This window comes from Peromyscus eremicus, chromosome 3 (assembly GCF_949786415.1).
Source record: "Peromyscus eremicus chromosome 3, PerEre_H2_v1, whole genome shotgun sequence".
Classification (NCBI taxonomy): Eukaryota; Metazoa; Chordata; class Mammalia; order Rodentia; family Cricetidae; genus Peromyscus; species Peromyscus eremicus.
Window position 1 is genome coordinate 104,663,421 of NC_081418.1, and position 14,589 is coordinate 104,678,009.

The window sequence follows — 14,589 nt, forward strand, 5'->3', positions numbered from 1 at the left end:
ACCCATTTGGTCCTGGCTCCCGAGTACTGAGCTAGGTCTGGGAGTAGATATTGGAGCCTCTGGCTCTCCAGTCAGGAACTGTAAGCAGGACACCAGTTGTAAGCAGAGGGCTGGTGGCTGTCAAGATGCTGACATGTTAGGACTATCTTCAGCACCATCAACACTAAGCTCAGCCTAGACTCTCCCAATCCATCAGAGGACAGGCTCTGGAATGCAGGTGTGTAGCCAACAGGGCCTCTTTCCTGATGCATTGGTTGCTTTGGTTGGGTTGCAGGGTTTGGGATTACTAACGCATTGGCTTGGGATCGGCCTCTTTAAAGAAGTTCTGGAAGCCGTGGGTTCCCGGAGCATCTGTAAAATGGGCAAACAGGTCTCTCCTCATATTTTGCTGAAGTGAAACACACATCATCCATTGGCACAGGACTCCTCTTAACCTGTGTGCTTAACAGGTATTAGCCATCATTATCACGGAGGCATTTGTGTGTGTATCTGTGTGTGCAGGTAAACACACACATGGCTTGTGTGTATGTGTGGAACCGGGGGCAGAAACAGGGTGCTCTTACTGGCCTGGCACTCCACAAACAGGCTAGACTGGCCGGCTAGTGAGGCCCAGGGATCCGCCCATCTCAGTGCTGGAATTGTGTGTGCGGCCACGCCCAGACAGCTACTTTTATGTGGATTCTGGGGACTGAACTCAGAGCTTTGCTGACTCTCTCTCTCTCTGTTTTTACAAAGTAGTCTTGTGAAGCCCTCCATCCTAGCTTGCCTTCATTGAATAGAAAAGGCCTGGGCAGTCATAAATTGAAAAAAAAATCAAGTTAATATTGGCTTCACAGTAGGCACACCATCTCCTCCACGGAGACTCTGCTAATTTAGGCAAAACAGACAAAAGTTGAGCTAAGTTAAATTATCTATGATGATACTAACCTCTGATGATGCTGAAGATGGTCCTAGCATGTCAGCATCCCAGCAGCTGCCAGGTTGAAAACAAAATAAAACCCCAAACCACACTGTAAGAAAAATATGGCTGCCATGGAGACAGCTTCTTTCAGAAAAAAAAAAAAAAAAAAAAAAGGAATTAGAAGCCCTCACTGACATGCAATGAAACTCTGTTTTTTATTTCTTTATTACAATCTAATTCTCTTTTAAATAAATATTTTGTTAATAATAGCTCCAACTGTTGCATATAAATGAAGTGAATGACTCACAGCCTCATTAGGCATAGTTTGTATTCTCAGCTTTCACTAAGCCTTTAATTTTTCTCAGTGGATAGGATTTGGGGAAGATGATGCCTAAGATTTGGTGGGGGGGGGGTATCTTTAATGGAAGTACGTTCATTTGCCTGTCTTTAGTGGAAGGGGAAGGAGGCAATATTAAAAATTAAAGACATAGTTTTAGGACCTAAAATGAAATGTTAGGGTTAAGATGACATGCCAAATTAACTTTTTCTGAAACTTCCTACAAAACACAGCACGTATATTTTCCCCCAAACACAGTTCTCAGACAACTATGTACATATAGATAGATGCATAAGCACTGTATGGTTTCCATGTATAGAAACACGCAGACTGAAATGTATATGTATAAAAAAGGTGAATCTACAGAACTCCACTTTGCAGGTCTGTGGAATGCCTTGAGTATCTGGTGAATAGTGGATTTTCACAAGTTGGAAGGCAGGCCATGCACATACATGAGGTTCTACTACATCATGTACATGCGTGCATAAACATTTATGTTCATTTCTTTTTTTTTTTTCTTTTTCCGAGACAGGGTTTCTCTGTGTAGCTTTGCGCCTTTCCTGGAACTCACTTGGTAGCCCAGGCTAGCCTCGAACTCACAGAGATCCGCCTGCCTCTGCCTCCCGAGTGCTGGGATTAAAGGCGTGCGCCACCACCGCCTGGCTATGTTCATTTCTTAACTCAGTTGTTATAAAGGAATTCAGAGGTAGGAAAAGCCTGTTTGCTCCACACAATATAACTTTCATTACTTTATAAAGCAACTATTTTATTATATTTTATTATTTATTATAACAATCCTTTCTATAGCACAAGGAATCCCTGGTAGACTGCAGGCCCAGAGAACAGGCTCCCTGCGCCTTAAAATTCCCCAGGCACATAAGGAAGGCGGGAAAAACCCTGAGCACCAACCCCAACCAGCTACAAGTGGGCTCCCTCCCAGCTGCTGGCCCTAGGTAGTCCCGAACATGGTGAATGGGACAACAGCAGACCTTTAAACTGGTCTGAAGAGCCCTTTTATGCCCTGAGCACATTTGGAGTTAGGGGGCCAGAATGTTCCTGGCACCCAAGCTCAGAACTTGGACGTTTTCTCTCATTTCTCACCTGAGTCATGGTCTTGCTTCTGTCCATTTAGTTCGTATGCGGGGCTCTAAGCTGAGAAAGCGAGAATTCATCAGACCCTCCAAACAAGCATTGGCCTGGAAGTCCGATGTGGGGTGTGGCCAGCTCCCCCAGGTTCAACCTGCAGACCGCATGTCGTTACCTCCAGCAGGCAGCCTCAGCCAGCTTCTGCAAATGAGCAGTAAGCCAGCCGCAAGTCTGCGAAGGTGCCACAGCATCAGCTGCTATCTGTCTGCCCTGATTTCACAAGAACCCAAGGTGACAATGTGGATGAGCACCCACACTCTATGTATGGGGCCCTCCAGTATGGATGGAGGCCGCCTCCTCTCTGCAGCCACGGAGGGCCTTCACCACACAGCCAACGGCTGTACTGTTGCAAGTTAGACAGAGCCCACCACGGAGGACTATCAGGCATGTACCTCTTTGTCCACATTCTCAATCTGACACCTGGAAAATTTGACCCTCCTTCTCACTTGCTGTCCCACTTAAGCTGGAAGGGTCCAGAGTCAATGTGGAAGTTTCCAAACAAAGAGCAGCTCTGGAAGCCCTGTACCTATCAGGGTTTTTCTCTTTGCAGTTTCTTTTATCTGGCTTGAACAGTATGGCTTGGACATATGACATAGAAATTAAAAAAAAAAATTCCTAAGTTTTAAAATACATGCCTCTCTGAAGATGATGAAACTTTTCACTATCATGCTCCCTGCGCCTTAAAATTTCACTTGGCATGGGACTCATTCATTTCTCCAATGTACCCAGGGCATACATACACCTGCTCCTTAGTAACTCAGAGCATCCCCGCTATCACGTCAATTGCTCTGCTATCACGGTTTGTGCTCGAACAGCTCTGATTCAGCCCGACACTCCATCACAGATCTTGCTCATTCACTTCATCTCGTAGGCATCCCATGCGACATCATCACTTGATGAGGCAAGCACATATTCGCACATCTTTGTTTATAATATGTTGTTCTAATTGCTTTTATTTTATTAGAAGTTGTTGTTCGTCTCTTACTGTGCCCTATTTATAAATTAAGCCATCAGAGGAATGAACGGACAGAGGAAAGCTAGTATGCTTAGAGTTTGGCATTTCCTGAGATTTCAGGCATCTACTGAGGGCCAGCAAAGCACTGCATTTGAATGACAAGCATGATTTGTCTCAGGTAAAGACAGGTGTCAGGGTTCTTTCCACTGTGTACAAGGAAGTGCACAGGAACTTTGTCCGCAGGGGTGAGGTGGCGTCCCCGGCTTCAAGTGGCACCACAGATCCGCTGGTGCGCGTAGCCGCAGCCGTTGTGAGTTCATGGAGAGCAACTCAGACACATTTGCTGCAGATGTCCACACCTTGTGGCTCTTACAATGTTTCCACTTCCTGCTCCGTGATGATCCCTGAGTCTTGGAGGTAGGAGGTGTTCTTCAGGAAGAGAACACCAGCTGTACTTTTCCCCCAACCACAACAGTTCTGGGAGTCCATTTTTATAGATTACCCCTAGGGGATGCTGCTCTCAAGCTAAAACAGCGGCGCAGCTCTAGACTGCCAGGAGGTAGGAAACCAGCTTGTGAGAGGGGAGAGAGGGGGAGGGGGAGGGGGAGAAGGAGGGGGGGAGAAGGAGGGAGATGGGGAGGGGAGGAGGAGGAAGAAAGCTCGGCAGCTCAAGCAAAATTCTCAGAGGGTGGGAAACATCCTTGCAGTACTCAACATGTCCATAAGATGGCACCACAGCCTTTAGTTATTTTTAATTTCTGGCTGAAATTTCAGTACTGAAATAGTCTAGCAGAATTGTAAATACATATATACATATGTATATGTATATATATAAAACAAAGATGATTTCATCCAACCATATCTAAAACAGTTAACATTTTCAATTTTGGTCATTGAGACATATTACACATGTCAAAAAATGAACACAATAAAACATACTAATTTTATTTCTTGTAAAAAAAAACCCCTATAGATCTGGGGTCGGGGAAGGATATTGTAATATCAGGGTGCAGTCAAAGGTCACTGTGCCATTTCAACTGTCTCTGTTCCTCTCGGTGGGAGGGCAATACTTATGATTAAATCATGAGCAATCAATGTGGCCATTGACTCAGATTTGTGATCCCTGACTAGCTTGGTGGCACAATGAGGACTTGAGATACAGATACAATTCCAGAAGTTTAAAAGGGGGTCGGGAAACACATTTTCCTGAGAAAGTCAGAATGGGACCTCCCCCATCCTGGGGCTTTGCTCCTTCATCTTCTGGTTCTAACCCAAGGCAGCATGCTTGAAAAGATTGCCAAATTTAGCAAGAGAAAACACAGACACCAGTCATATATGAATTTCAGATAAGCACCACATCACCTTTACTTATCAGTAGTTGTGGAACTGGGGGTTTGGAGACAGGGTCTAGGTAGGTAACTCAAGCTGGCCTCAAACTAAAGCTTCCCTATTGCTGAAGTTACAGGTGTGCTCCCCCCTAGTTGGGGACAGACTGTTTTAAAGTATATAAACGTCCTATATGATCTTAGTGAAATAGTAAAAAATCCATTTCCCGTGGCCTTGCGGTCCTAACTTGCAGTCCTAACTAACCAAGTAGCTGAGCCTCATCTGGCCACACTCTTCTGGACTCGGGGCTGTTTTCTTCACCCTCTTCCTTTTCTTCATGACTCACATGTGCAGGGACAACTGAACAGGAATGGGGAAACTTCCTATGTCTCCAGGGGACCCTCTCACTGGAACTCAACGGAAGGGCTGTAAGGGATGGGGGAGTTTCTGCCTCACTGCCCATCAGAATCACCATGGAGACACAGCCCCGGAGGTTTGGATCCCTTAACCTGGTCACAGGGACCAGACGGTACATTTAAACGTCCCAGGTGGCTCCACTGTACACAGGATGGCTGATTCTCTGGCTGTGCCACGCTTTTCAATCACCTGGGGCTTGTTCAGCTCCAGAACTGGACCCAGCAGACCAGGACCCTCACGCCTGCATTTCAATACGCTCCAGTGTTGCTGGCGCGCCTTGTGCGCTAGGTGCAGGGTGGCCCCAAAGTGGATTATTGTAGAAGCCGTGTGGGTATCCCTAACTTCCCAGAAAATATCACCCATAACCTCTTCCTCTCGGAACTGCAATTGTTTTTGAGCAGAACAAAGCAGGAGCAAAACAAAACATCGTTTTCCTAGGTTCATATAGGCGAGTTACATTGACTAGTAAAGACGTTTGAGCTGTGTGTATTCTAGACATCCACCCCCTAACCCCCGGTCCCCTTTTGATTAGGTAGTCCTCCCAGGTGCCTGGACAGCTTAGCATTTACCAGGTGGGAAAAGCTCCAACCAGGTGAGATGAGACCCCCCTGCTCACTCCTTCCTGTATTTACGTTCTACATTTTCTCTCTGGCACTTTGGGGGAGTAAAGAGTTTGAAGAGTGGGAAAGCACACTGGCTCCTGCAGTCCACAGCCACCAAACTCACAAAATGAAAGCAAGGGCCATCCTCCACCCCAAAACAATATGCAGTCTTACCGGAGACTTCTTGATGTCCGAAACGGCGTAATTCCCTTGTGATGTCCATCGGGCAGACTCCGTTAAAGACAGGCCGGTCCCATAAAGGTTGATACTAAAACGCCCCTGGAACACAAGGCCAGTGCAAAAGACTTTCAGCCCACGTGACATACCACACAAAGCAAAGCTGATACTTTCAAAGGCACTTTGGGAAGGAGAAGGGTGTTAATTAGTTTTGATGGCCACGCATCGTTGAAGGTATTTTGTTTTTCCATTGCCAGAGCCACACGCTTTCACATTCATGATTTCTAGGTGGGGATTTTGTTTACAGATGGTGAAACCCAGGATCGCAGGCGATTAACTCCCTCTAGAACACTGTGAGCGCCCAGGTCATCTCTTACTGACTTCTAAATCCTCTCTCACAGCTTCCTCCAGTCGGCCTCCGTAGCACAGCAACTCTGATGTTGTTCACAATTATCAGATTCCTTCACGACCAAAATGCCACAGTGTAATTTTTCTAACAAGATCTAGCTGCCAAAGTTTCCTGGGCTTCCAGTTCCCCTGGGGCGAAGAGCAAGCACACTGTGTACCAAGCACCGCTGGGTGTGAGTTCAAAGCAGAGGCGCGTTTCCCAGAGCGTCCACGAGAGGGCGCGTTTGGCCTGCTGAAGAAGCTCCCACCCCCACCCTCTCTACCCTCTTCCCCCCAGCCTTACTCCAGGGACAGATTTCCCAAAGGCCCCTAGGGTGTGTGGTCTGGGTGCTTTGATATTTATCTCTTAGAAGCCAGTGCAGTGTATCGGTCTCTCCTCTCTTTCAAAACTATCTCCACCACTGGCGGGTTCCCAGCTGAGAATGTTCTACGTGAACATGCTCTCAGGATTATTTGTCAAAAGTTAAAGCACAGAGGTGCCACTCACAACCAAACCCTGGTATGAATGAGTTAACTCCTTCAGCAGTGATTAGATCCCAGAGAGAGAGAGAGAGAGAGGAGATTCCAGCCTCTCGAGATCTCCCTTAGTCCGCGGGTAAAATGGAAGGTAACGCACATACCTCCCTCATTTACTGTAGCTAGGAATAAATGAAATTAGCCACATATAAATTGGATGTGGTGGTCCCTGCTTGTGATCCCAATGCTCAGGAGACTGAGACAGGAGGATGGCAGTCAGATCCAGGCCATCTGCATTACCTGGGGAACCCCGCCATAAAACAAAAACAAAACTCTAGGAGAAATAAGTAAATAAAAAAATACATAAAATAAAATCTCATGTGGTCGATAGTATAAATATCAGTATCTACAATCAAAATGCGAGCGTTGCTGCGTGGTGGTGGCACACGCCTTTAATCCCAGCACTCGGGAGGCAGAGCCAGGCGGATCCCTGTGAGTTCGAGCCCAGCCTGGTCTACAAAGTGAGTTCCAGGAAAGGCGCAAAACTACACTAAGAAATCCTGTCTCGAAAAACAAAACAAAACAAAACACGAGCGTCATTCCTACATTTTCTAATTTGCCTAGTCTAATCATAATTATTTAGGGGAGGGGCTCAGTATCACTTTGTCTGTTTATACTAGTTATCAGCAGTAACGTGACTGACACTTGATCGATTTTCCAGTAAGCAGCGCATCTGAGATCTTCTGCTGAAACTCCAGGATGAGGTGTGGCGCTGGAATTTTCTTCCTACCAGTTTCTTAAATAGAAGCAAATGAAACTTGCAAACCATTCTGGAGCTGGGGCACCATGCACATAAGACAGGAAAGAGGGTTTCTGTGTGGTGAGCAGCCAGTGGTCACGGTGGGGGTGATTTGTCTTCAGAAGAAATGTGGCAATGTCTACAGACAGTTAGAGCCATCCCAGATGGTGGCAGGAGAGGGATTTACTCAACAGGGGGATACCAAAGACTCCGTGGGACTACCTGTAAGTAACAGGACAGCCCCCTGTCTCTGAGTTATCCAGCCCTGATCCTCAAGGTCCAAAGTGCCCAGTGTGAGAAATCTCGGGAATAAACAATGGATTCATTCCACAACACCCCCTCCTGCGTCTGCTTCCGTGGGTTATAAGCAAGTGGCTTACTTCCCCAGCCCGTCAATAAAATGGGTTAATAAGACCAAACTTTTGAAAAGGAGGTTATGGGATGGAAGCCCCTCTCCCCCCCATATTTTACCTAGCTCCTGGCCTGTCAGACAGTAGGAGATATTATTAGATATTTGTAATGACTATATTGTGTAGATGTTAGCAGTCCTTATACTGAGTCGTCTCAATCCAGGTGTTTGTGAATACAACCAGACCGGGACTTCCATGCCAATCTCCTCATACAATTTTGTGTTGCTGGCCTTTTGTTTTCCTTCCCAAGTTTTAAAAATTAAAAAAGCAAGACAGTTTGGAGAGAAAGTCTCATTATGTGGCCCAGGCTGCCTGGAACGCAGTGTCTTCCTGTTTTCACCTCCTGAGCATTGAGAGTGCAGGTGTGTACACTGTCGTGCTCAGATCCCACTGGTCGCTTCCTTATCTCACGGTCACTGCTACTCAGAGGAGCAGGACCCACCATCCATAGTGTCCCACATCACACAGTCACGAAGGGCTGCTCGCTTCCCCCTCACAACCTGCGCACGCACACGCACGCGCACACACACACACGCACACACACACACACCGTTTTGCTGCGCTGCAGAAGCAAGATCTGGTCAGAAAGTAGATGCTGGGCCTAGCTCCTGTCCTTACAATGCCACTAACACTCTGGGCTGCCTGTGACTGAGCGTGCTCCTTGTAACCTTGTGGGTCCATACTCTCAGCAGGGGGACACATTTGAAGGCAGCAGCAGGTCTGTCTTCCTCATTCTTCCGAATTTTCTGGTTGAAGGACCTGCACTTTCCATAAACATCCTAGCTGACTGGCATTCTGAAAACTAAGAACCCTGGAGAAGAAAAGACCGCGTGGTCTCTCTGTCTCTGTTGTGGGACGTATTTGCCCCTCCTGTCTTGTGTAACAACTGACTCTTGATTTAGGAGGGAGAGAAATGGAGAGTTATACACATGCTAGATGATCTCCAGAGGTCTGCAGGAGAGGTACTCAGACCAAGAGGGGTCCTATTCTTGTCCAACAAGCGTGAATGTGGCAGGATCTTCTTGGTAACAGGGTGAGAAGGACCCACCTACCATAGTGGAGAGGGATTCAGACAGCTTGAAATCAAATCCAGCCTGTCCAGAGACATCTGTGTGCTCTGGAAAAGTTAGAATTTCATCTCAAGGGGATGGAAAGCTGAGACTCCGCACTAATGTCTTACGAATGTTAAGCACAATGCCTGAAGTACAGAAAATTCTCAATAAAGGTGAGTGATTAATATCAGTGTCCGTGGAAACAATGCTGAGTTTACCGTGATCAGCATAAAAAACCGTATTCTGTGGAGGTGATGCTTCCAGGAATTTCCTTGGACTGAAAAGCAAGTTTTTAAAGCAAAGACAAAGTGAAGAGCAGGAAACAGAGGCTAAACAGAGCCTCCTTCTGCTTTGACTTCAGACACGAGGTTGCAGACTGCGCCTCGTCAGGCTGCCTATGAACCTTTCCCTGGAAAATTGAAACAAACAAACAAACAAACAAACAAACAAAAAACCTCAGGTTTTTCATCACTATGGTCAATGCTCAATCAATTTTTAAAGAATCCTGAAGGAACCCAATAGAGTCCAAAGAACTGGAAATAATAGAAAAATAGAAATCCTCTATGAATATAAATAGAAAAAATAACAAAAAAATAGAAATCCTCTCCCTGGCATAGCATTTTCCTACTTAACAACCACTTCTTATTAGAGTCTAGTGAATGAGTTATTAAAATACATAAAAACAAATTACCCTTCACTTACTGAAGAGTTAACTTCCTAAAGGATAGGCATAGAAATGAGAAAATTCTGAGACACCCGACCAGGGCAGGGTCAGCCTCTTAGCTACTGAAATGGGAGCCACACAGAGAGGATGCTTGGAGCCTCCACGCTCCGAAGAAACTGCACTGCAAACGTTTGGAATTCCTTGATGAAGGAGGAAAATCCCCTCTAACCATTATGTCCTGTGCTGCTTTTCTTTCTCCCACAGGGCGCCCCCACCATGCCTCTAAAATGCTTACTGTTGCTGCCTAAAGCTGGAGGCTCACAAAACATTCTGAGGACAGGTGAGTTTGGAGGAATCTGTGGTTGGGGACAAAGCCACCCATCCTTCAGAGATAATGTCTGGGACTCTGAATGCATCCTCCAATCCTAATGCCAGACTCCTGAATGCTCACAAGTGGGAAACTCCCAGCACAGGCTAACGGCAGTTTTGCAAAGACCCACGAGAATCAAAGGAAAGAGCGAGCTATGTTTTCCTGTCTAGAAGAGGATTCTTCAGCATACTCCAAGTGCTGACACTTCTTGCAAAAGCTACTGGCCATTTTTGCAAAATTAGTCCAGGCTGATTAACACTTGAACACTGAGCATATCCCCAAAGGCTTGGAAGAGGCAAGAAAGCCTGTGACCGTAGCCTGGGCAGGAAGAGGGGAAGACGCTTAGCTTGCATTTCTGGTATGAACACTGCAAATTTTATACATCTGCAGGAGAGCTAACAGATGGAATCAAGACACCTCCAGAGCCCCAAGGCTCAGGCGAAGGGGACTTTTAGAATGTCATGTCACGGTTGTTGATGTTTTATTCTCCTCATGGGCAATGGGTTCCTCGGGCTTGGACATTGTGAGTTTCCAACAACAAAGATATGACCTGGCTCGGAGTAAGTGTAAAAGAAGGGGCAGCTCATTTGCTGAGACTGTTCTAGAAGCTCAACATTTACGGAGTCAGAGGAGGCCCAAGTATGCCTTGTAAATCTTGAGACCTCCGGTTCTAATATTTATTTATTTAAAACCATTAAACACCCCACAGATATTAAAAAAAAAAAAACCCTCCTTCCAGATCTTTTCTGTACCAATACACATTTTAAAAAGTGCCGGGGAGAGGGGAGGGTTGGAATAATGTAAATTCAGTACTCATGAAACTCTCAAGAAATATTTAAGAGAAAACAGAGGCTGGCAGTGTAGCTCAGCTGTACGGCAGGTGTTTACCATGCAAGAGGCCTTGGGTTCAATTCCAAGCACTACAACACAAACACAATACACACCACACCACACCACACACACACACACACACACACACACACACACACACACACACACACTGAAAAGCAACCCAAAGCACACAGATAGGATCATGGTACATGCTATATTTTTGACATTGGTTTCTCTTCTATAATACCATGTGTTTTTCTATATTTTGTAATATCAGAATTTATAATGACAAATTGGTATGCTGAGGCTCACATGTAATATTTTTTTCTCCTCTTTTCTTTGTTTGTTTGGGTAGGTGTTGGGGATGGATCTGTGGTCTTATGTATGAGTGCCAATGCTTTTTTTGAGGTAAGGTCTAACTGCCTAGGTTGCCAAGTTGGTTTATAACTCATTTTGTAGCCCAGGTAGGCTTTGAACTTCCAATCCTCCTGCCTCATCCTCCCGAAATATCTGAGATTTCAGATCTGTACCACCAGATCATTTAGTGACACACTGTCAGTGAGAGTTTAAATCAGTCACAGGGAGAATATTTATACCATAAAAACCGGAAAATGCTATACAGCATGCATTTTGTTGATGGAAAGTCCGTCATTAAGCATTAACCAACATTCTACTGACTGCAGTATTCATTTATTGAGCCATTATTCATCAAACCGAGTCTTTGCCATCCAACATCTGATTCATTTCTAAGTCTTGGCCATGATGCCTGACGCATCTTGCTGAAGGCAGAAGTTATGCCTATGGCTGTGAGTGTTTCTTAGGAGTCGCACTCCTGGGTTAGACTCCAAAAGCATTTGCGAGGCCCTTGAGGCAGGGCAGCCAAACTGTGCCACAATCAACCATGCTAACTGTAGGAACACTCGGACAGAGGGGGCCTGGGAAGCAGGGGGAGCAGAGGATTCATGGGAGGCTGTAAGGCTTGAGGACATACCTGTGGACACTTGGCGGCGCTGTAGCAGTCCCCAGCAGTGGCGAAAGGGACGGGATGTCCTTCACTTGTTCTTGCAAACTCTAAGTCGGTGGCTGTGGGTGGGGAAAGGGTTAAAGGGAGAGAAAGAAAGGCAGGGGAGAGAAGTGTGGAAGGGACAGGATGTTAATAAGGAGATGGGAGAAGAAGAAGAAAGAAGGGAGAAGAGGAGGAGGAGGAGGGAGGGATGGGAGAGAAAGAAATAACTCCAATTATTAGTGAGCAAATGGATCCAGATGTGCACTGGTGTTCTCCCCGCCACACTTGCGGTTCTGAGAGCTTCTTTCCTTGGCCTTTATCAGCACTGACTGCCGTCTCCATAGGGCATGGGAGCCAAAAGGAGGTTTAACGTGACCTTAGAATTGATTCCTACATAAATAGGAATCACTTAAGTGCGGTAATTGAGCCCGGGTGAACCTCCTGTTACCCCACATGCCCAGCTTAAGGACAGGGCAAGAAGCCAGGGAAGTATTTCTAGCCACTTAGGGGCCATCCCCCAAGTTTCCTCTGTCCTCCTGTGGCCTAGGCCCGATTCTTGCCAGAATGTAGAACAATTAGAACACACATCTTGAAGTTATTAATGGCAATTTCTCAAGTTCGGGGCTAGCTTACAGTTTCAAAGTGGGGAGAAAAGCCACTAAAAACAGTGTTGATCCACAGTTATTTTCTAACCCGCTGCCGCTCCTCGAAGCTCCACAATGCACAGGAGGATAAACAGTGAACTGCAGAGGGGATGCAGGTGGTGGCCGGGGTGGCTGTGGTGGCTGTGGTGGCTGTGGTGGCTGTGGTGGCCATGGTGGCCGGGGTGGCCGGGGTGGCCGTGGTGGCCGGGGTGGCCGGGGTGGCTGGGGTGGCTGGGGTGGCTGGGGTGGCTGTGGTGGCCCAGTAGGTTTTGGTTTTTTTTTTTTTTTTTTTTTTTTTTTTTTTGGTTTTTTGAGACAGGGTTTCTCTGTGTAGCTTTGCGCCTTTCCTGGGACTCACTTGGTAGCCCAGGCTGGCCTCGAACTCACAGAGATCCGCCTGGCTCTGCCTCCCGAGTGCTGGGATTAAAGGCGTGCGCCACCACCGCCCGGCTGGTTTTTTTTTTTTTTTTTGGTTTTTTTTTGTTTGTTTGTTTTTTGTTTTTAAATCTTTCTGCCCTTCTAGGAACTGCTGCAGGCCTAACTCTTTCCACAGCAAACTCTGCTTTCATGGGAAAGAAATTTGGGACTCCCGTTTTTAAGCAAAGACATCCTCGGTCACTTTAGTGGCTCTTCGCTGGGGTCTTTTCTTCTTAAAGTTTCCATTAGCATATATTAATTATATGTAATCGTGGGTTATGGCCCCTTCACATACACATATGCACACACATTACGTCTTTTGACCATATTGACCCCATTACCTTCTCTTGTCCCCCTCCCATGCCTACGCAACGCCTTCCTCTTCCCAGGTACTGCACCTATTTTTGTATCTCTCATGCGTGTGTGACCCAGTAAGTTTCACACGTGTGTGACCCAGTAAGTTTCATTACAGTCACTTAGAGGAATATGGGTGAGAGGTTATTTAAAGGGCAAATTATCCATGGCCACATCACTAAAGAAAATGTGTCTCCCTCCCTTAGCAACTTAACTGCAACTTAATTCCTATAGGTCCTCAGTGGATTAGGGTTTAAAGGCAAGGTTGCTCGGGAGACAGGGTCATGAGCCCCACCCTGATGAACTAAACCTGGGGCATTTTTCTCAACAAAGAAACCACAGAACTAGTGCATCTAACTCTAATCTGTATAGCTGACAGCAAATAAAAAAATATCCCCGTACAAATCACACTTAAATCTAACTCAAGAGGAAACCAGAGTAATATTATGGGTGCAATGTTAATAAGAAAAAATTTAATTCTTCATTATTCCTGTTCTTCCTCTATTCAAGAGAACATGTTTAGATATTTTAGCTGTCTTTACCAGCTCTAATGATTAATGTGCCCAGCAGAAACAGAGTGCTGGCCAGAGTATGAGATCAGGCCATGGGCAGGCTTGTTAGGAAGGGGAATTCTGGATCCATTTTTCTTCCATAAATCAACAATCAGATAAAATTAGTTTTCTGCCTATGTGTGCATGTGCTCTGTGCTGGGGAGAGCCATCTGGAGGGGGATGTGTCTTACAAATGACTTTGCTACTGTTTCCTAGCTGCTGTTCCTTCTCCTCCAGAAGCTTTTTTCCTGCTCTATTCCTTGCCTTGTATAGACACCCAGTGGCTAACCCCTTCACATCCTCAAGGTCCTGGTCCCAAGGCCACGCCTACTAGGATGCTGCCCCAAGGCCCAACACGCATTGGTGAAACTTCCATGAGCAAATACTTATCTCTTTCCTTCCCTCACTCCATATAAACCAGAGACCTGATCTATGCCAGCCACACTCCAGGCACCGCAAGTCAGCACTGAAGCCTATGGCAGGGCTGTCACTGCTGGACTGTGGTCACCCTGTGTGACCTCCCTTCTATATCTACCCGCTCACGGGACCTGTGTCCCCCGAGTGGACGGGAGGTATGCGCTTCCGCAGGATGCTTCCCTGAACTTACTTATGATCTGCATGCTGGTCAGGTCGATTCGAATTTTCTGGAAACTGGAAAAGCCAGCAGCTGTGTAATCTTTCCGGCAATGACAGTCGTCTCGTCGGCTCCCGTTATAGGGACATTCTGTGGGGTTGTGCAGCCTAAGCAATGGAGAGAGCACTGTGG

The 14,589-nt window shown here is 46.3% G+C and overlaps 1 protein-coding gene across 1 annotated transcript in view; it reads right to left on the reverse strand.

The window, feature by feature from the left end:
- Adamts9 (ADAM metallopeptidase with thrombospondin type 1 motif 9) overlaps positions 1–14,589 on the reverse strand; it is a 168,628-nt gene that overhangs the window by 7,405 nt on the left and 146,634 nt on the right. The window contains exons 36-38 of the mRNA XM_059258235.1: positions 14,431–14,564; positions 11,843–11,934; positions 5,859–5,963 (exon numbers count right to left, since the gene is read on the reverse strand). Coding sequence (XP_059114218.1) covers positions 5,859–5,963; positions 11,843–11,934; positions 14,431–14,564 — 331 coding nt within the window. The remainder of the gene's footprint in view (positions 1–5,858; positions 5,964–11,842; positions 11,935–14,430; positions 14,565–14,589) is intronic.